Here is a 23,655-nt window from a genome sequence, read left to right as displayed (position 1 = left end):
TTAATGGAAAGACATACTTGCATTGCCCCCTCATCTCTAGAGTAATGATTGGTGTTGAAGATGACTCCAATTCTCCTGACACGTACAGGTTCCATTAAAGAACTCCCACCTATTAAACATGTATAGCTTGTACATTTGATATGATATAAATATCTCAAGTGATATTAGCCATTTCGATTTTTGTGGCCTTTGGAAAAGATTCATATGACAATGTGGCCATCTGAGCTGAAAAAGATTGTGCATCCCTGGTCTAAAGCCTGCATTACACCTTTCAATTTCGTATACGATATCGTATGTGATGTGACCCGCCCCCATCGTATGTGCGGCACGTTCAATTTGTTGACCGTGCCGCACAATCGATTAAAAGCTGTCACACGTACTTACCCGTCCATACGACCTCGCTGTGGGCGGCGAACATCCACTTCCTGGAGTGGGAGGGACGTTCGGCGTCACAGTGACATCACGCGGCAGCCGGCCAATAGAAGCGGAGGGGCGGAGATGAGTGAGACTTAAACATCCCGCCCACCTCCTTCCTTCCGCATTGTTGGCGGGAGCCGCGGACGGAGGTAAGCTGTCGTTCAATGTTCCCGGGGTGTCACACACTGCGATGTGTGCTGCCTCAGGAACATTGCACAACCGCACGTTCAATTTTTCAGGAATGAACGACGTGCATGCGATGAACGGATTTTCGTTCAATTGCAATTGCACGGAGGTTTTACACGCTACAATCATACTTACGATGCCGGATGTGTGTCACTTCCGACGTGACCCCGCCGACACATCGTAAGATTTATTGTAGCGTGTAATGTGCCCTTAGAGGTCAAATATTGACCAATCGTACAGATATGTGCTTCTGGTTCCTAACACAGAAATTCTAACCTGTGTAACGCCAACTCGGACTTCTCTACTAATAGATCCTCCACCCTTCAGCATTTCTCCGCCACTTTTAAGAAATCCAGAACCTCCACGCAGAAATCCGGTTGCCATAAGCTCCAGCACCTCCTCTAATGTGGCTTTCTTCACATTCTGGCGCATGACTTTAGTAATGAAACAAAACAATAAAGAAATATAGGGTGGAGGCAACAGACAGATGAAGAGTGATCACTGGTAAAATTTTACACAAAACCTTAGAAGACGGCATGGGCCATCATGACACAGACCTGACCTGACCTAACAACATGAAACTTAAAAAAAAAAAAATGTTTCTCTATAATGGTAATTGTTAGCTCTCCTAAGCAGTCACAATGTGATAATTTAACCAAGATGCACAACCAAGAAGGCTAAAAAAAAATAACTCAAACAAAAACTATATTTTTGTAGCAAAAAAGAGAATTTTGTTACTTACCGTAAATTCTTTTTCTTATAGTTCCGTATTGGGAGACCCAGACCATGGGTGTTTAGCTTCTGCCTCCGGAGGACACACAAAGTACTACACTTAAAAGTGTAGCTCCTCCCTCTGAGCTTATACACCCCCTGGTAGCCAGTCCTAGCCAGTTTAGTGCAAAAGCTGAAGGAGAATAGCCACCCACAAGTAGAACCGAGTAAGAACCGGAACAACCGGAGACTCTGTCCACGACAACAGCCGGTGATAACACACGGAACAAGAAAATTGCCAACAGGCAACAGGGAGGGAGCTGGGTCTCCCAATACGGAACTATAAGAAAAAGAATTTACGGTAAGTAACAAAATTCTCTTTTTCTTTATCGTTCCTTTGGGAGACCCAGACCATGGGACGTTCCAAAGCTGTCCCTGGGTGGGAATAAACAGAAAAAACTAAGAAGTAGGCGGAGCCTAACTTCACAAGTGGGCGACAGCCGCCTGAAGGATGCGTCTGCCCAAGCTCGCGTCTGCCGAAGCATGAGCATGCACTTGGTAGTGCTTCGAAAAGGTATGAAGGCTAGTCCAAGTGGCAGCCTGACAGACTTGTTGAGCCGTAGCCTGGTGCCTAAAAGCCCAAGAGGCACCGACAGCTCTGGTCGAGTGTGCTTTGATCCCCGGCGGGGGAGGCACCTGAGTACTCTGGTAGGCGTCCGAAATGGTCGATCTAATCCAACGGGCCAAGGTCGGCTTAGAAGCAGAGAGACCCTTGCGCCGCCCTGTGGTTAGCACAAAAAGAGAGGTGCACCGCCTAAGCGCAGCGGTGCGAGCCACATAAATCCGAAGAGCACGCACCAGATCTAGAGTATGCAGCGCTTTCTCAAAGCGATGAACAGGGGCCGGACAGAAGAAAGGCAAGGAAATATCCTGGTTAAGGTGGAAGGGAGAGACCACCTTAGGAAGAAAGTCCGGGGTCGGATGGAGAACTACCTTGTCTTGGTGAAAAACCAAAAAAGGTAACTCCGAGGAGAGCGCAGCCAAATCAGAGACTCTCCTGAGAGAAGTTATGGCAACTAGAAAGGCCACCTTTTGAGAAAGACGATACAAAGAAACCTCCCTAAGAGGCTCAAAGGGGGGTTTCTGCAATACCGTGAGGACCAAGTTAAGGTCCCAGGGATCCAAGGGCCGCTGATAAGGCGGAATGATGTGAGACGCACCTTGCATGAAGGTGCGGACCTGAGCCAGCCGGGCGAGACGCCGCTGGAACAGCACTGATAGAGCTGAGACTTGTCCCTTGAGAGAGTTGAGGGACAGTCCTAGCTGCAGACCGGACTGTAAAAAAGACAGAAGGGTCGGCAACGAGAATGGCCAAGGAGAATGGCCGGAAGAGCGACACCAGGACAGGAAAATTTTCCAAGTCCTGTGATAGATCTTGACGGAGGAAGACTTACGGGCCCGAGTCATAGTGGAGATGACTTCAGGAGGAATACCAGAAGCCGTCAAAATCCAGGACTCAAGAGCCACGCCGTCAATTTGAGTGCCGCAGAATTAGGGCGGAAAAACAGACCTTGCGATAGCAGGTCTGGACGGTCCGGAAGATGCCACAGCATCTCCACGGACAGTTGGAGCAGGTCCGGATACCAAGCTCGCCTGGGCCAGTCCGGTGCAATGAGGATGACTCGACGGCCCTCCATTCTGATCTTGCGCAGGACTCTGGGCAAGAGAGCTAGAGGGGGAAACACGTAGGACAGACGAAACTGGGACCAGTCTTGAACCAGAGCGTCCGCGGCGAAGGCCTGAGGATCGTGGGAGCGAGCCACGTAAACCGGAACCTTGTTCTTGTGACGGGATGCCATTAGGTCCACGTCCGGAGTGCCCCACTTGCGGCAGATTGACTGAAACACTGCCGGGTGCAGGGACCACTCGCCACCGTCCACGGATTGACGGCTGAGATAATCTGCCTCCCAGTTTTCTACGCCTGGGATGTGGACTGCGGATATGGTGGACTTGGAGTCCTCCGCCCATTGAAGAATGCATTGGACCTCCAACATTGCCAGGCGGCTGCGTGTCCCGCCTTGGTGATTGATGTAGGCAACCGCTGTCGCGTTGTCTGACTGGACTCGAATGTGCCTGCCCGCCAACAGGTGGTGAAAGGCTAGGAGAGCTAGAAGCACAGCTCTGGTTTCCAGCACATTGATTGAAAGGGCTGACTCGGACGGAGTGCAAGTGCCCTGTGCTCTGTGGTGGAGATGTACCGCTCCACAGCCGGATAGGCTGGCATCCGTGGTGAGAATCATCCAGGACGGAGTCAGGAAGGAGCGCCCTTGGGACAGGGAGAGGGGTCGAAGCCACCACTGAAGAGAGCTCCTGGTCCGTGGCGACAGAGCTACTAACCTCTGTAAGGAGGAAGGCCGCTTGTCCCAACAGCGGAGAATGTCCAGCTGCAGAGGACGCAGATGGAACTGGGCAAAGGGAACCGCCTCCATGGAAGCCACCATTTGACCCAGCACCTGCATAAGGCGCCTGAGGGAATAACGGCGGGGCCTCAGGAGAGAGCGCACCGCTAGCCGGAGAGACTGCTGTTTGATTAAGGGCAACTTCACAAGTGCCGGCAAAGTCTCGAACTGCATCCCTAGGTACGTGAGACTCTGGGTCGGAGTCAGAGTGGATTTGGGAAGATTGACAATCCACCCGAATTGGGCTAAGGTGGCGAGAGTGAGCGAAACACTCCGCTGACAGTCTGCGCTGGATGGACCCTTGACCAGAAGGTCGTCCAGATAAGGAAGCACTGCTAACCCCTGGAGGTGCAGGACCGCAATCACTGCCGCCATGACCTTGGTGAATACCCGAGGGGCCGTGGCTAACCCGAAGGGGAGAGCCACGAATTGGAAATGATCCTCTCCTATCGCAAAACGTAACCAACGCTGATGTGACACTGCGATTGGCACATGTAGATAGGCATCTCTGATGTCGATGGACGCCAGAAACTCCCCTTGGGTCATAAAGGCAATGACTGATCGCAGAGACTCCATGCGAAAATGCCGCACCCGGACATGCTTGTTGAGAAGCTTGAGATCCAGCATGGGCCGGAAGGTACCGTCCTTTTTTGGAACTAGGAAGAGATTTGAGTAAAAACCTCTGAACCGTTCCTGAGCGGGAACTGGGACAATCACTCCATTTGCCTGCAAGGACGCCACGGCCTGCGAGAAGGCGGCGGCCTTGGAGCAGGGGGGAGTTGAGAGAAAAAATCTGTTTGGAGGGCTGGAAGAGAATTCTATCCTGTAGCCGTGAGATATGATGTCTCTCACCCACTGATCGGAGACTTGCTTTAACCAAGCGTCGCCAAAGTGGGAGAGCCTGCCACCGACTAAGGACGTGGCTGGAGCGGGCCGAGAGTCATGAGGAAGCTGCCTTAGTGGCAGAACCTCCTGCGGTCTTCTGCGGACGCGCTTTTGGGCGCCAGTTGGATTTCTGATCCTTGGCTGAGTTAGCGGACGAGGCGGAAGGCTTAGAGGATGACCAGTTGGAGGAACGAAAGGAACGAAACCTCGATTGATTCCTACCCTGGGCGGGTTTCCTGGTCTTGGTTTGTGGCATGGAAGTACTCTTCCCGCCAGTAGCTTCTTTAATGATTTCATTCAGCTGTTCACCAAACAGCCGTGAACCAGCAAAAGGGAGCCCAGCAAGAAACTTCTTGGAAGAAGCATCTGCCTTCCACTCTCGAAGCCACAAAATCCTGCGGATAACAAGAGAATTAGCTGAAGCTACCGCAGTGCGGTGAGCAGCCTAAAGCATGGCAGACATGGCATAAGATGAAAAAGCTGAAGCCTGAGCAGTTAAGGTAACCATCTCAGGCATAGATTCCTTGGTGAGGGAATGCATCTCCTCTAGAGAAGCAGAGATGGCTTTGAGAGCCCACACTGCTGCAAAAGTCGGGGAAAACGCGGCCCCCGCAGCTTCATACACAGATTTGGCCAGAAGGTCAATCTGACAGTCAGTGGAATCCTTAAGTGAGGTGCCGTCAGCCACCGACACAACGGTCCGGGCTGATAGCCTAGACACCGGAGGGTCTACCTTTGGGGAGTGAGACCACTCCTTGACCACCTCAGGTGGAAATGGAAACCGGTCATCAGAACCACGCTTTGAAAAGAGTTTGTCAGGGCAGGCCCTGGGTTTGATCACAGCGGTCTGAAAACTGGAGTGGTTAAAGAACACACTCTTCACTCTCTTAGGCGAGGTAAACTGATGTTTTTCTGCCAAAGAGAGTTGCTCCTCTGACACTGGCGGGTTGAGATCCAGCACAGAATTAATAGAAGCAATCAAATCACTAAGATCTGAGTCATCCTCAAGAGAAATCGATGGGATACATAGCCTCCGAGCCCCCAGTGAGGGCATCCTCCTCATCTTGAGAGTCAGCTCTTGAGACAGAGCCGTGGGATGGGGAGGGGGAGGAAACCCTGCGCCTTCTCTTAGAAGGACGGGGTCTGGGATCAGATGATGAATCCTCCGTGAGCTCCGATGGACGGAGGTCAGAGGATAGGAGTCCTCTGTCAAGAGTATTAGAGGCACCCTGTAAGGGCGGCTGATGCATATTCATCAAAGTCCTGGACAAAAGTCCCATGGACTCAGCAAATGACTGGGATATGGACCTAGAAAAGGACTCTACCCAGGCCGGGGGTTCAGTCACAGGTGCAGCAGCAGCCTGAGAGACCACTGGGGGTGAGACTCCAGGCTGTGGCACCGCCAAATTAGAGCAACCATCACAGTGTGGATAAATGCTCGGCTCAGGCAGCAGGAGCTTACATGCAGTGCATGCAGAATAAAGCTTTGGAGCCTTGCTCCTTGTGTGAGACATGCTGCTGGAGTGGGGGCTTTGCAGAGAATGAACCCCAGGGAGAATATACAGAAGTCCACAACCGGAGACCGGCTGTGGCTTACCAGACCGCTGAGCGCGGTGTTGTGTGCCCTCCAGATCCCGAAGCCCGGTCCCCCAGTGCGCAGCACCTCAGCAGAGATGCAGAATGCAGGATGTCCCAGAGCAGAGTGAACTCTGCCTGAGAAATGGCCGCCGGAGCGGAGAGGGGGCGGGACTAGGGGGCGTTCCTATAAAAGAGCGGGAACTGGAGGGCTATAGAGACCTGCAGGGAAGGAGAGACACCCCAGCAGTGGGGAGTGTCCCTCCCCTGTGTAGAACGGCCGCCGGGAGGAGCCAAACCTGTCCCTCTGCATGAGTGACATGCGAGGGCAAGAAAACGAAACTAGGCCTTCGGCGAAGCCGGGGCCTAAATTTAAGCGGCGAGGCCGACAAGCAGGCACCATCGGCGCGGTTCTCGGGCAAAAGCTAGAGAACCCGCCGGAAAAGTTAAAAACAATCACATACAGCATACTCTCCCCTTACAATAAAGAACCGGGACCCCCAACATAAACGTCTCAGGTACTTCGCTGCTGAGACGCAGGGCCATGTCCCTGGGGATGAGTGCTCCGGTCCAACAGAATCCTCAAGGGGCTGTGGATGGAGACTGGACTCCTGCCAGGCATGGAGACCGTGCTGGCTCCCACTTCAAGCCAGAGCCCAGAAGGCATGGTGAAGGAGCGCGGCATGTAAGGCTTCAGCCTTGTAAATCAACCTCAACAACACCACCGACACAGTGGGGTGAGAAGGGACATGCCGGGAGTCCAGACATGGACCCGCTTTTCTTCAAACTCTTTCCAAAAGTCAAACAAATCAGATGAGAATGCATGTGTGGATGTATGCCTCCTGAACACAAAGCGATAAACTGGCTAGGACTGGCTACCGGGGGGTGTATAAGCTCAGAGGGAGGAGCTACACTTTTAAGTGTAGTACTTTGTGTGTCCTCCGGAGGCAGAAGCTAAACACCCATGGTCTGGGTCTCCCAAAGGAACGATAAAGAAAATATTATTTTGATAATCTTAAAAACTGGATTACACCTGCACACTTAGGCTATGTGCCCACGGGGAAAGTGTCTTGTGGATATATCCGCAGGACATTCTGCAGGAGCTCCCAGAAAACCGCAGCACAACTTTGTCTGTTTACATGCTGCGGTTGTAATGTGGAATGCCCTGCGGATATGCTGCGGGCATTCTGCATTGAGGATACAGTACCATGGCTTCAGCACTGCATCCTCAATGCAGAACAAGTGCTGGAGTGATCGGTGAGTTCATACTTGCCTCCATCACGCAGCACTTCACTTTCCGGCCATGTCTGCACTGTGCAGGAGAAAGTCAGCGAGCCTGAACTAGCTCCGGCTGTCACATGACCGGAGCTTGTGCAGGCCCCGCCCACCTCCTGCTGCCCGCTCCTGGCTCCACTGCGCTCCTCTGCACCGGAGGAAAGTGACTCCGGTGTCTTCTATCAAGGCAGGTAAGTATGGGATCCTGCGGAGAAATCCGCAGGAATAATTTACATGCTGCAGATTTTTCCGCAGGGAAATCCGCATTATTTCCACTGCGTAAAAAAACGCAGCATGGGCACAGCACTCCCTAAATGCCATAGAAATGGCTGGGGACTCGCTGTACTGCGGATTTTTGAAAAATCCGCTGAATTTTCGCGAAAAAATAGCGGCAAATTCCACAAATTTTCTGCAGCATGGGCACATAGCCTGAGGCTATGTGCCCACTTTGCGGAAAATTTGTGCAATTTGCCGCGATTTTTTTGTGGAAATTCCGTAGATTTTTCAAAAATCCGCAGTACAGCGAGTCCCCAGCCATTTCTATGGCATTTTGGAACTGCTGTGCCCATGCTGCGGTTTTTTCCGCAGCGGAAATAATGCGGATTTCCCTGCGGAAAAATCTGCAGCATGTGAATTATTCCTGCGAATTTTCCCGCAGGATCCCTTACTTACCTGTCTTGATAGAAGACACCGGAGTCACTTCCTCCGGTGCAGAGGAGCGCAGTGGAGCCAATAACAGGAAGCGGGAGGTGGGCGGGGCCTGCACAAGCTCCGGACATGTGACAGCCGGAGCTAGTTCAGGCCTACCCACCTTCTCCTGCACAGTGCAGACACGGCCGGAAAGTGAAGTGCTGCATGATGGAGGTAAGTATGAACTCACCGATCACTCCAGCACTTGTTCTGCATTGAGGATGCCGTGCCGAAGCCATGGTACTGTATCCTCAATGCAGAATGCCCGCAGCATATCCGCAGGGCATTCCACATTACAACCGCAGCATGTAAACAGACAAAGTTGTGCTGCGGTTTTCTGGGAGCTCCTGCGGAATGTCCTGCGGATATATCCACAAGACACTTTCCCCGTGGGCACATAACCTTAGATGTAAATGGTAAGCAAATCTACAAATATATCATATGCAACATAAAATCTGCCATCATAAGTTTGTTTGAAAATGAGCGAAATATGGGTTAAAGTATTCAGAGCCATAAACATGACTCAAATGATTAATTCACACCAAACCTTCTTGCATAAAATAGAAAAAGTTTTTAGAGAAAATATTTTTCACAGCAAGAGGTAAAATACAATAAGTAAAATCCACTCACTAAGGATCAGGTTTACATAGCGAGTCCCTAGGAAAGACACTAGGTGTAAAACATGACAGGTGTGAGCGATATTTCATCAGTTGGCATAAAGTGGGTGCATCATATGCTGGATCACAGAGAATCACATATGATCCAATACAACAAGATGAATCCTGTATATGGTCCAAAACCCAAATCATATTATGATTAAATGACCACACAGTGTGTAAACGTCATCCCACAAGAATATATTATTAAAGATATCACCCAGTATACTGTAGCAATAAGCCCATTAATAAAGCACAATCAGGAAGTGAAACCTCTAATCAACTGAGTAAACATCTGCAATAACTCACCAATGTCAGGTTAGACACCCTGTGTAACGTTCCCCGACGCGCAAGTTTCGTGTTTCTTCCTCGGGGGGCAGTGGCTATATTTATATATTCATCATAAGTTTGTAAAGGCTAAAAAGCTTCCCATATATATTATATAGTGTATTGTATGTATTCTATAACATATAACTACAACTGGTTTTCATATGGTTCTCTTATCAAATGTATAGGAGAAAGGTTTGGGTCGAAAGGGAAACAGTTTTTTGGGTTGAGACTGAATGAAGCAGCTTGTAGTGTAATGTAATTCATGCAAGCTACAGACACAAACTTTTGTTTTAATTATATCAATAGAAAAAAAATGTACTATTTTATTAAACAAAATAATCAAGATAACAGAAATGTCTTCAGCTATTAATTAAAGGGAACCTGTCACCAGATTTGGTGACTAAAAGCTGCGGCCTACATGCTGAATATAAGAGCCCAGGCCTCTGTGTCGAACATAAAAATGACTATTATACTTACCTAAACGGTTGGTAGGGTGCAGATGGGTGTCTTTGTTCTCCAGGTGTGGCGCCTCCTCTTTCGGCCATCTTTATCCTCCTTCTTCTGAAGCCGGGGTGCATGAAGCGTCCTATGTCATGCAGACGCGCTGGCATTGAGGTCTTGCAGGCGCACTTTGATCTGCCCTGAGCAGGGCAGGGATCTATGTTAGGACCACGATTAACTACCTGTCACTATCTGAGTGGTCGTAACCATAGATACATAAGCTGCAATGCCCTGCACATGAGGTAAGTGACATGGCTATATCAGGAAAACTAAACTACATTTCTAATTGGGGGTATTTGCTAATATTATTATTGCACCTACTACATCTACATAATGGGATAGGAATAACAATTTAATGCAAAACCTACCTGCTGCCTGTTTTGGCATTAAAGCAGTAGCCATTACTGTTCCCAGGAGTTTTGATACTGCGACCCGGACCCCATAGTTCGAGCCTTCCAGAGCCTTGAAGCACAGTGTGGCTACGTTCTCCAGCTCCGCTGTCCACATGAACACGGCCTCACTCTGAAGCTCCAGCAAACACTGCAGAAACAGGATACAGACAACACATACACGTGACCGATCACACAGTATTAGTGGTTATTTCTACTAGACCGATCCTCCTCTTCTACAGAGGTTTTTAAGAACAGATTTCAGATGGGGTCAAAACATGGTGGGACACAGTAATGACCTGTAAGGTATCAGTAGGTGAGGTGCCTTGATCCTGAGTGTCCAATAGGGGAACATTAAGCATTATGTACATCTGTCCAGCTCTTTATAAGGTACAATGGTGACATGGCCTCGTATCTGGTACTTCTCTTTTCCTGTATTATTTTTCTGGTCCGATGCCTATGTAGCTACTGGCTGAGCTTAAAAAATTCACTAACACTTATGTCCCTGGAAATCGAGGACACCTGAGAAGGGCATGTGACACATCTATGGTTGTATGTATGACGGAAATTATCCCTATGCTTCTATTTAAATGCAGTTTTGTTGCCAAAATCTTGTCAATCCCTGTGAATTTTTTTCATTTTGCCCTGGATGATTTCCTGTTCACATTTATCCAAAGTCTCTTTGAGCTTGGCCTAGAAAGTTGGTATCATCTGAGTGTGAGCAAATTTTGAAAGTCTCAATTCCAAGTCCTTAATGGGAACCAAACATCAGGATTTTGGTGTATAAGGTGCAGCCAGTGCAGTACTGGTACTATCAGGCACATTGTGTACATACCATTAGTGGGCAGCTCGGATATGTAGGCTGTGAAATCCAAGTTTATAAAGTTTGAAAATTCATCATGTTTTTGATTGACGTATGAACCTCTGCTGCTAATGTCCGGGCGGGTTATGCATGTGGATTCCCGCCCCCCCCGCCGCCTGTTCCTCCCTTCCTCTGGATGTATGTAAATTTCTACTCTTCTGTTACACGGCGTCGGCGTTCGCGCCTGCGCATAGCGCTCATCTCCGGCGCCGTGTTTCTGAAGCCCACAGTATTATTGTGCATGAGAGGGCAGCGCATGCGCCCTCACTTCTTCAGATCTGTTGTGACCGTGGGAGCACGCGCGGTGTCACAACGGGACTGGAGAACAGAATAGTTATAGGATGTTAGCTAAAATCCTTCAGGTCATTCGACCGTTCTCCGGGTTCCAAAGGTAGAAATGTTAAATGACCCCTCTCTGGGACTTCTAGTGTTAATGTGTCCATCCCATCTTAACTAATGATGTCAAAGGGATCAGCTAGCACTGAAGGGCGGGGAAGTTACACATTTCTGTTCACGCCCCTACTGCTTTTATTGGTGCATAGTTCAGAGGGACCTCGTCCATTTTCTGTGACCCTATATAAACTAGTCACATGTACTAATAAAGGAGATTTCTTCGGGTACACCATATTAAGCTGTGTGTGCTGTATTGATTTCCTGAGCACTCCTAAATCAAATCTTATTAATTTGGAGATCAAGAGGCAGAGGAGGAGTGTATGTCACTCACACAGTCCATAGTGAAAATTACAACAGGTACACAAAATAGACAATATAGACTCAAAATAAGTGCCATACTACCCTATGCAACACCCTCCCCCCCTTCCCAAGGCAAAGGGAGCTAGGGGAAAACATTACAATGATATAAGAGATGGTATTATTCATAGCTTTCTTATTATTCTGTCTTCTTCATGTTGATTCTGATTATACTGCATAGTTTTAATTTCCTGGTTTATGGATATTCAGATTGTCATAAGGCCGGTCGGTCGGCCTGTGCAAGTGCGTATTCGCCGCTCATTCTCTTTGCTATACAGACATGTGTCAATCCGCTACAATATAACAACGCGTGTTTATTCCTCTGTGACCACAGTGCATGCGTACCTACACTTTTTCCCTACACACACGCTTTGCAGACTATACTTCTATGCTTTTCTGGTCTGATCATGGCCGCCTCACACATGTGCACTTATGAGATATGTTGTCATGACTAATCATGCTTATGCGTGTGCACACATCGATTGATATACCGGATGTGCTTCATATGTTTGAAGGTCACTTCTCATTCCACTAAAGTGCCACAACCACCAGTAATGTATTATTTTAATTACATATGCATTTAATGATCACGTGTCTCAGTCTCTTTACTTTCCCTGATGAAGCTGTTATGAACAGCAACATGCATGGAGTTCATGCTTCCCGACACCCAGGGTTTACTCTTGTACCTTCAGCATGTTCAGACTGTGCTTCATGCCAGCTACATTTAACTTGCCCTGGGGATTACTTTAACTCTTTTGGCTTTATCAATATTCATGGATTACTTACGCTTTCTTTCTAATTCTGCAACTAGTCTGATGACTATGTCTTGTATTTTTTGTACCCCATATATTGTCACTTAAGGGTTTTATTGTCTGGCATTATATAATACATATTAGCATTTAGTCTTGATTGATATACAGTGGAACCTCGGTTTACAAGTAATCTGGTGTGCGAGTATTTCGCTATACGAGCAAAGCTTGCTGTAAATTTGTAACTCAGTTTACGAGCAAGCTTTGCTGTATGAGCAAATACTCACCGCACACACTTCCGGTTCCATACTTTAACCTCGCTCTAACCTGCTCTTGCAGTCCGCACAAACACACACACACATTATGCTCACCTTACCTTCCGTTCCATCGCCGGCCTCCTGGTTCTTGTAGTTCGCCGGTACAGGATGTGTATTGGGTAACAGTCGCGACGATGGAGGAACTTCCGCTGTTAGCTGCTTCTCAAAGGCAGCGCGCTGGCCAATCAGAGGCAAGATGCTCATGCCTTTGACGTCAGCACTCTGGTAGTGGAAGCTCCAGCATTGGTCGCGATGGTTACCCGATACACATCCTGCATCGGTGAACTACAAGAACCGGGAGGCCGGCGATGGAACGGAAGGTAAGGTGAGCATAATGTGTGTGTATGTGTGTGTTCGTGTGTGCAATGGCACAATAGGGGGACCAGATGGGATATTGCATAAGTTGTGGAACGAATTGTCTGAGCTTGCATTATTTCCTTTGGGAAATTTTGCTTTGCTAGAAGAGTAACTTTGCTTACAAGCACACTCCCAGAAAGGATTGTTCTTGTAAACCAAGGTTCCACTGTAGTACTATGCTGATGATACATGTCATTTCTCATATGCTATTATAGTGCAATTGTACAAAGAGAGCCGCAGCCACACCATGATTTACCAGACACATATATGAACATAAACCTTCATATTATGTATAGGGAGCTGGATGGGGACTGAGGATGGGTCGTAATTAATGCAGAACAGGAGAAAAACACACGACCATTATCCAAGGTGCAAAAGGTGAAGTCTTTATTGACGAGGAGTAGGTGCAGGGCGGCACAGAACAAGTGAGGGCACGGACATAAATCAATGACCAATAAAAACAGACAATTATCAGAAGTGATAGATAGTCACATTGATCAGGTCATAATATAGTGTAACTATATGATATCAACCATTTATTATACCCACAAACATATCAGAGTAGTGGATATATGGGCAAAGATGTCAGCAAACCAATGTAAAAAGTCCCATTAAGTAGGGAACAAGATCTATACCTATTCCATTAGTCTCATTCACCAATACTGGCTGGGAATTACCAAAACCAGAGGAGTTTATAGATAACATATGGGGGTTGGAAAGAATTCAGGCCTAAGTAACAATGACTAGGTCTGGTAGCACAAAAAGTGAATATTATCACACATTTGCAAGCTGACATCCAAGTCATATAATAGCAATCACATTCTGCTGTGGTAGAGAAGATATAAATGTCTGTCAGGTCAACTATAATACTAAATGATGCAAGAGGAAATTTTTCCTCATATTCCCTCCATATGGGTCCATAGATTAACAAACCATAGCCAATCTCATATCGGGTGTATAGCCGTAGTGGCCCATAGGAAAATAAGGAGAGGGAACTCCAAAGCTATGTAGCTAATTGTTATAGTGTTACACTAACCTGGGAATATTGGTGGTCAGGGAGTGATGTCCGTGTCCTTCCCGAGGGACACGGACATCACTCCCTGACCACCAATATTCCCAGTAATTCCCAGCCAGTATTGGTGAATGAGACTAATGGAATAGGTATAGATCTTGTTCCCTACTTAATGGGACTTTTTACATTGGTTTGCTGACATCTTTGCCCATATATCCACTACTCTGATATGTTTGTGGGTATAATAAATGGTTGATATCATATAGTTACACTATATTATGACCTGATCAATGTGACTATCTATCACTTCTGATAATTGTCTGTTTTTATTGGTCATTGATTTATGTCCGTGCCCTCACTTGTTCTGTGCCGCCCTGCACCTACTCCTCGTCAATAAAGACTTCACCTTTTGCACCTTGGATAATGGTCGTGTGTTTTTCTCCTGTTCTCTATTATAGTGCAATTGGTAGAGGTCAGTATTGACTTATGAGTCATTTTTAATGTTTTTAATAATTTTTTGGGGCTTTTTGTATCTCAGTAAACTTGCCTATTATTCATGTATGCACAGCGCTAGTGTATTTCTGGGTCTTCTACTGTATACAGTGGGGAAAATAAGTATTTGATACACTGCCGATTTTTCTCACCCACAAAGAATGGAGAGGTCTGTAATATTTATCGTAGGTACGCTTCAACTGTGACATACATAATCCTACCAAAAAAAAAAATAAATCCAGAAAAAGACACTATGATTTTTAAATAATTAATTTGCATTTTACTGCAAGAAATAAGTATTTGATAGAATACTAAATATTTGGTACAGAAACCTTTGTTTGCAAGTACAGACGTCACACAATTTCTGTAGTCCTTTGCCAAGTTTGAACACACTGTAGCAGGGATTTTGGCCCACTCCTCCATAAAGATCTTTTCCAGATCTTTCAGGTTTCGAGGCGGTTACTGGGCAACATTGATTTTCAGCAACCTTCAAAGATTTTCTATTGGGTTCAGGTGTGGAAACTGGCTAGGCCACTCCAGGACCATGAAATGCTTCCTACAGAGCCACTCCTTAGTTGTCCTGGCTGTGTGTTTCGGGTCATTGTCATGCCGGAAGACACAGCCACGACCCAGCTTCAATGTTCTTACTGAGGGAAGGCAGTTGTTGGCCAAAATCTCGCAATATATGACCCCCCATCCATCTTCCCTTCAATACGGTGCAGTCATCTTGTCTCTATTGCAGAAAAGCACCCCCAAAGTATTATGCTTCCACCCCATGCTTCATGGTGCTATGGTATGCTTGGGATTGTACTCATCCTTCTTCCTCCAAACACAGCAATTGGAGTCAATACCAAAAAGTTCTATTTTGCCTCATCTGACCATATAGCCTTCGCCCATGTGTCCTCTGGATAATCAATAGCAAACTTCAAACGGGCCAGGACGTGTGTTTGTGTGAGCAGGGGGACCTTGCATGTCCTGCAGAATTTTAATTCATGACGATATAGTGCGTTACCAACGGTAATCTTTGAGACTGTGGTCCTAGCTCTATTCAGGTCATTGAACAGGTCCTCCTGTGCAATTCTGGTCTGATCACTGACCTTTCTCAGAATCCTCCTACCCAACAAGGCGAGATCTCGCATGGAGCCCAAGACCAAGCAAGATCTTGTATTTCTTCCATTTGCTCATAATTATGCCAACAGTTCTTGCCTTCTCACCGAGCTGCTTGTCTATTGTCCTGTAGCCTATCCCAACCTTGTGCAGGTCTACAATTTTGTTCCTGGTGTCCTCAGACAGTTCTTTGGTTTTGGTCATGGTGGAGAGGTTGGAGTGTGATTGATTATGTGGATCTGTGTCTATTATACAGGTAACGAGTTCAAACAGGTGCAATTAATACAGATAAGGAGTGCAGAGTAGAAGCTTCTTAAGAAAAAAATATCAGGTCTGTGAGCCAGAATTCTTGCTGGTTGGTTGGTGATCAAATACTTATTTCATGCAATAAAATTAAAATTATTTAAAAATCATCCAATGTGATTTTCTGCCTGTCACAGTTGAAGTGTACCTACAAAAATTACAGACCCCTTCCTTCTTCGTAGGTGGGAAAACTTGCAAAATCAACAGTTCATCAAATGCTTATTTTTCCCACTGTATATAATTTTTACTTAGTGCCACAGTCAAAATCAAATCAATAATCAAAAAGAGGAATAAATAATATAAAGACCAAAGAAAAAAATCCCCTAAAACAATACTTTATTTCAACAGATTAAAACGGTATGCCTCAGAACCAACAGTATAATTCTATCCGACCGTAGTCAAGTGAAGGGGGTGAAGTACAAAATGCAAGATAGGGTATGATAAAGTGATAAAGAAGGGGTGACAGTGTTCACTGATACCTATAGAGATAATACTAGTAATCAGGGGCAATATATCTGCTGTCAATTAGCCCTCACTGTCACCTGCCTACCAGCAGAGTTGCACCATAATGTTTAGGGTGCCCCCCCGCTCCTCGTCGGCTGTAGCCTATCTTACCCTAGTTTGATATTTACCAAAAATAATAACAATAACAACACCGCCGACGTAGTGGGGTGAGAAGGGAACATGCCGGGGGCCCCGTGGGAGCCCTCTTTTCTTCCAACCGACATAACTAATATGAGAATGCATGAGTGGATGTGTGCCTCCTTCCACACAAAGCATAAAACTGAGGAGCCCGTGATCCACGGGAGGGTGTATAGGCAGAGGGGAGGGGTTACACTTTTTAAAGTGTAATACTTTGTGTGGCCTCCGGAGGCAGAAGCTATACACCCAATTGTCTGGGTCTCCCAATGGAGCGACAAAGAAATAATAATGTTAAGATCGTTTGTGCCCAAAAATCTGTCAGAGGTCAGAAAAGGCAAAAGGTTAAGTCCTCCTAATTATTGGGAACTCAAACTCAGACTGCCTAAATTAACAGATTAGACAATTGCTCAAAGAGAAAAACATCAGATGAATATTATCATATATACGGATATTAGAATGTTAATTTCCAGCAAGGACTTATCTGCCAGTATCCGCAAACTGTCTGAGTCCCATTTTGTACTTCACCCCCTTCACTTGACTACGGTCGGATAGAATTATACTGTTGGTTCCGAGGCAATTTAGTGCCACAGTCACCAAAGAGTGCTCCTAATATCGCTATTCACTTGTATTTAGATGGGAAAACCCAGGACTGTATTTGGCATCACAAGAAAAGAATATACACTGACTTACCTTGGCGACTGCACATCTAACAGCCATCGATCTGTCTGTCAAAAGGGACCGTGAATTTTTGTAAATGTCTCTGTGACTGGAAGCTGCAGCCCCTCCAAGACCATTGAGAACTTTTTGAAGACTCATTAGGATTTCACTTCGCCCCTGGAATTTGCCAAAATAAAGGTTAAACACTGATAATTAACATCAGGTTCTGAACAACAAGTAGAAGGAAATCTATTTTTTAGCCGTTTCCAAAGGTGAGATCACACGGTGGGGCAGATCACACATAGAGGTCACTATGCTCACTGCATGCGGTGGCCAATGGTCGCACAGATTTGGACCAAAATGGTGATGCTTTTGGTCCCTGCTGATGGGTAGTTCCGGCAGTACGGTCTGCTGCACTGTATGGTTTCAACCAAAAGTCAGTGAAAATGTACTAGACTAGAACGAATATAGACCCTTATAAATAAAAATAAAAAAAAATGCAACGCCTCTGTGCAGAGCAAGCTGTCAATCAAAGTGCCACTCACAGTATAGTAAATGGTGACTAGCCACTCTATGCACACTCCAGAGACCAGAAGCCAGCAGCTTCAGGAAGAAATAGGTTAATTATCCCCCAATAGGCGCTCTTTCAGAAAGGCAGCCAAGCAGCATTGTAATGATATTTACCTGCAGATTAACCCTATATCTGCAGATACATAGCATTTTGCGAGGTGATGGGTTTTCTTTAAAATGATATCTCTTTTATAGAGGTCTTAAGGCCCCGTCACACGCAGAGATAAATCTTTGGCAGATCTGTGGTTGCAGTGAGATCATGGACATATTGTTCCATTTGTACACAGCCACAAACCTGGCACTGATTGTCCACAATTTCACTGCAACCACAGATCTGCCGCAGATTTAACTCTGTGTGTGACAGGGCCTTTATGTATAGCTGCAAAGAAATCAAGCCTTGCCTCCATGAGCTAATTAGATAACGAGTGTATTGGAGGTGTGTGGATGCACTTCACCCAAAGGTCAACTTGAGTTTTCATTTTTTCTGGGCAACTTACCCAAAAAAATATGGACAGCCAACTATTTTTTAGGAACACTTTGGAAAACTAGAATAAACCAACTGAAAAAAAAAATAAGGCGCAATCAGCAACCCTGATCTTTAGTACTAGCTTCATATCCCCGGTTGCCATCCCTCCTGCCGTCTGAAATCTCATGCACCAGCCGTCACTGCTGGGCTGGTGCATTCACAATAGCATACTGAGGCATTGACCACACATGGCAAAGTATGGAGCTTGCGCCTTTATAAGTTAGGACACTATACCGCTAAACAGGTGCATAGCACTTACCTCTGCACTCTTTAGAGATTTTAGAAGATTATTCACAGTTTCATGAAAGGAGCTTCCCAACATCCGTCCCATCTTTTCATAAAATGCTCCCACACAAGCAACTGCAGCCCTAAAGTAGACATGAAACATTGCCAAAAAGTTTACATGATGTAAAAATGAGGACTACATCTCCACTGGATGTAACAGACTGCTAGGAATCAGCATTTTACTTCCCTGATCAGTTGCCATTAGTGTCATGCTGCGCAACCCAAGATTATGATATACTAAATAAAAAAAATGGAAATGCAGAACAAATATTAATCTAACATATAAAAATACAGTCATGGCCGAAAGTGCTGGCACCTTTGAAATTGTTCTGGAAAATGAAATATTTCTCCAAGAAAATTATTGCAGTTACACATGATTTTTTCATACAAATTTATTTCCTTTGTGTGTATTGGAATAACCGGAAAAAAAACAAAAAAAAACAAAAACAGGAAAACAACAGGCAAATTGGACATAATTTCACACAAAAGCCCAAAATTGTTGGCACATTTGCGAAATTCTGGGTAAACAACTTTGTTTCAAGAGTGTGATGTTCATCCAAACTAACCCGTGGCAAGTAACAGGCAGGGGAAATATGAAAATCACACCTGAAACAAGATAAAAAGGGGAGACGTTGACTCAATGTTTGCATTGTCTGTCTGTGTGTGCCACACTAAGCATGCAGAAGAGAAAGAGGAGAAAAAGGCTTAAGGGGGCTTTACACGGAGTGACATCGCTGTTCTGCCCGTGGCGCACAATCTCGCTTGTCCGTGTCACACGTACAGCCCTCCCTAACGACGACACTGTGGGCGGTGAACAACCTTCCCTGAAAGGGGCAGGTTCGTTCGGCGTCACAGCGACGTCACAGAGCGGGCAGCCAATAGAAGCGGAGAGGCAGAGAGCAGCCGCATCTCTGTCACTCCCACCTCGGTGCTCGTTGAGGACACAGGTACGCTGTAGTTTGTCGTTCCCGAGGTGTCACACATAGCGATGTGTGCTGCCACGGGAACGACGAACAACCTGCGTCCTCAACAACCGATTTTTTGAAAATAAACGATGTGTCAACGATGGACGATTTGGTGAGTATTTTCCATCGTTAACGGCCGCTTGTTGGTGTCACATGCAACGACGTCGCCAACGATGCCGGATGTGCGTCACTGAATCCGTGACCCCGGCGATATATCTTACGTCGTTGAGTGTAACGGGGCCTTTAAGAACCAAAGTAGTTGAGAAATATCAACAATATCAACAATTTTAAGGTTACAAGTCCATATCTAGAGCTCATGATGTTCTTTTGTTCACAGTGCGCAACATAAGAAGTTTACAACCCATGGCACTGTAGCTAATCTCCCTGGATGTGGACAGCAAAGAAAAACTGATGAAAGATTGCAACATAGAATAGTCCGGATGGTGGATGAGCTGCCCCAATCAAATTCCAAAGAAATTCAAGCTGTTCTGCAGGCTCAGAGTGCAACAGTGTCAGCACGAACTGTCGACATTTGAATGAAATGAAACGCTATCGCAGGAGACCCAGGAGGACCTCACTGCTGATACACACATAAAAAAGTTAGACTGCAATTTGCCAAAATGTATGTAAGTAAGCCAAAATCGTTCTGGGAAAGGGTCTTGTGGACTGATGAGACCAAAATACAGCTTTTTGGTAAAGCACATCATTCTACTGTTTACCGAAAATACAATAGGGCCTACAAAGAAAAAAAACACAGTACCAGTCAAATATGGTTGAAGATTTAGGGTTGCTTTGCTTTCTCTGGCACTAGGTGCCTTGACTGTGTGTGTAAGGCATCATGAAATCTGAGTATTACCAAAGGATTTTGGGTGGCAATGTAGTGCCCAGTGTTAGAAAGGTGGGTTTGTGGCCTAGGTCAGGGGTCTTCCAGCAGGAAAATGACCCCAAACATACTTAAAGAAGCCCCCAGAAATGGATGGAAACAATGCATTAGAGAGTCCTGAAGTGGCAACAATGAGTCTGGAGCTAAATCCCATTGAAGATCTGTGGAGATATATTAAAATCGCTGTTGGGAGAAGGCGCCTTCAAATATGAGAGACCTGGAGAAGTTTGTAAAAGAGTGGTCTGAACTCCAGCTGAGAAGTATAAGAAGTTTACTGATGGTTATAGGAAGCGATTGATTTTATTTCTTTAATCCAAAGGGTGTGCAATCAAATATTAAGTTGAGGGTGCCAACAACTTTGTCTGACCATTTTGGGGGTTTTGTGTGCAATTATGTCCAATTTGCCATTTTTCCGAGGTTTTTTTGTATTGTTTCAATACACACAAAGGAAATAATCTTGTGTATGACAAAACGTGTAACTGAAATACTTTTTCCGAAGAAATACTTCATTTTCAGGAACAATTTCAAGGTGCCAACACCATGACTGTATAGCTCAAAATGTCATAAGGAATAAGGCCCCAGATAAAGTATTTCCAAAACACACATCGGGTTTGCTTTGGATGGGAATACTTATTCTATTCGCTATGACTAGTCTGTTCATGTCGCACCCACCGTGTGCTCTCTGTGTGTCTGATGTACTCATGGATGCTTTTTAAATGTTTTAATTAAACATGGTTTTAGATTTTCAATAAACATTTGTCCTACATTTCATTTTTTTGGTTTTATGTTGATAAAGCTTTGGGACATCCTACCTTATTGGCAGTTGCCTGATCAGATTCACATACTAAATAGCTAATAATGTACAGTAAATGGTGAGCAAGTACAAAGACAGAAATACGTAACCAGCGCAGCTTCAGCTCACATGTGTCTGTGCTGTTTTAGGGCATAATCATTTTTGCATCTTTAATGGGTTAAAGATTCTTCATTGCTTAAGATTGTTTTTGTTCCCTTTTCTCAAATGGAAATTCTCTTGGCTGCCGATTGACAAACCTGATATGGCAGATTGTTTTCAGTGGACACTTTATCCTTTCTTTGGAAAGTTATCAACTTTCAAAGCTTTTAGGTCACTAGAAGAAGCTGGATCTAAAATGAGACTCCTTACAAAATGGCACACATAGTGAATGTTATCCTCTGGGGGATGGAGGAGGTTGTAAATATTCTGTGAAGGACGCGGCATGTCCATGCATTAAAGGGAATCTGTCACCAGGTTTTTTTCTACCTCATCTGAGAGCAGCATAATGTAGAGACCGAGACCCTGATTCCAGCGATGTGTCACTTACTAAACAGTTTGCTGTCATTTTAATAAAATCAATGTTTTCTCTGCTGCAGATCTAGCAGTTACACAGAGCACCTAAATATGTTGGACTATCTGCAGCACGACAAGTAGTCCTCTACTGATAATCTACTGCTGATTAAACAGTGATTTTATCATAACTACACTAAGCAGCCCAGTAAGTGACACATCGCTGGAATCAGGGTCTCTGACAACTACGATAAACTGCTCTCAGATTAGGTGGCAAAAACCTGGTGACAGATTCCCTTTAAAGGCAGCACTCCGATTTCAATAGGAACTGTGCAATACTATAATTCCCCTAAAGTGATGCAGGTTTCTTACAGAGCTCCGGGCAAGACAATGCAGTGTAATCAGCTTCTCATCAAGGCACATCATCCTTCTACTTAAAACCAGGCTGTCCCAATTTAAATAAAAACAAAAATAGACCTATTAATATTAGAGGGCTTGTTTTAACTTTACTACAGGACTAAAAGTGATGGGATGGTAAGAAAGTGGCCTAGCAACAAAAAAAATGTAACAAAATTAAAGGGAACCTGTCACCTTGGAAAGCAGGGTTACAATACTGCCCAGCCGCCACACTAAAAGTGCAGCTACTGAGAGTAAATAAACTTATTTCCCCTATGAGCTGCCAGCTTTCAGTCATGGGGTCATGCATGAAGCACGGTTACAGTCACTCACAGGACTAATCCCTATACTGTGAGTGGCGACTGTAAATACATCCAGCACTTTGATTGACAGCTGGCCCTGCAGAGCATCTGTGCAAAGAGCTATCAATGTGCCAGGACGTGTTTTCAGCTGCTACTCACAGTATAGTGAGCCATTGTGAGCTGTGACTGTAGCCACTCCATGGATGCTCCCATGACTGAGAGCCGGCGGCTGCCAGGAGGAAATAAGGTAATTTTCTTCTGATAGCCACACTTTAACCAAGTCCAGGCAGCATTGTAACGCTATATGCCTGCACATTATACATTCAGATATAGGGTTATAGTATTTTTCCTACGTGATGGGTTCCCTTTAAGTGATAACCACTATAACAAAGTTATGAAATCCCCTGCTGTACCACCACTACTCTGATGGCCCCTGAGAATTTAGCAGCTATCATGGCATGTACATCAATTACATGACAATATGGCCAAGTGTTGAACAAGCAATCATTACCACTGAGGCCATCAAGTGGCTGCAGAATCGAATGATAACTGTAATGTCATCAAGAAGGACTGGTGGGACATTTAACAGTTAATATCATGTCCTGCCCTTAAACCACTCTCTGATAATTCTAGACAACCCCTTTAACCCCTTAACGACCTTTGACGTACTGAGTACGTCATGGTGACATGGTGCTAAACGACCCATGACGTACTCAGTACGTCATGGCGAAATCGCGGTCCCGGAGCCCCGGGGAGTGAAAGTTGTTTTATTAAACGGTAGATTCGGGAAGGAGGGGACCTCTGCCTGACCTCAGGAGGGGTGGTGCCTCCTCCCCGAACCTACAGAGGCTGTGATTGGCTGACGAACGCCGCTCAGCCAATTACAGCCACTGTAATGTTCCAGCCATTGAAAATGGCTGGAACATTGAAATCCAGCCCTGATCAGTGCTGCTGTAGCACTGGCCATTGGCTGGAGCTGGGTGATCGATGCTTCACCCGCCCCCAGCTCTGATTGGAGAGACCGGTCTTGTGACCGCTCTCTCCAATCAATGTGGATCTGCGGCCTGTGACCGTCCCTGGAAGCCGAGGAGAGCGGTAAGTTG

At 45.7% G+C, this 23,655-nt stretch overlaps 1 protein-coding gene across 1 annotated transcript in view; it reads right to left on the bottom strand.

Moving 5' to 3' along the window:
* The window catches only part of HEATR5B (HEAT repeat containing 5B), a 178,140-nt gene that overhangs the window by 131,385 nt on the left and 23,100 nt on the right, over window positions 1–23,655 (bottom strand). Inside the window, exons 4-7 of the mRNA XM_075339495.1 lie at window positions 18,678–18,786; window positions 17,356–17,499; window positions 10,054–10,225; window positions 880–1,037 (exon numbers count right to left, since the gene is read on the bottom strand). Of these exons, the coding sequence (XP_075195610.1) occupies window positions 880–1,037; window positions 10,054–10,225; window positions 17,356–17,499; window positions 18,678–18,786 (583 nt within the window). The remainder of the gene's footprint in view (window positions 1–879; window positions 1,038–10,053; window positions 10,226–17,355; window positions 17,500–18,677; window positions 18,787–23,655) is intronic.

Source organism: Anomaloglossus baeobatrachus, chromosome 3, assembly GCF_048569485.1.
Source record: "Anomaloglossus baeobatrachus isolate aAnoBae1 chromosome 3, aAnoBae1.hap1, whole genome shotgun sequence".
NCBI classification, from domain to species: Eukaryota; Metazoa; Chordata; class Amphibia; order Anura; family Aromobatidae; genus Anomaloglossus; species Anomaloglossus baeobatrachus.
This window is presented reverse-complemented; position numbering and strand designations above follow the sequence as displayed.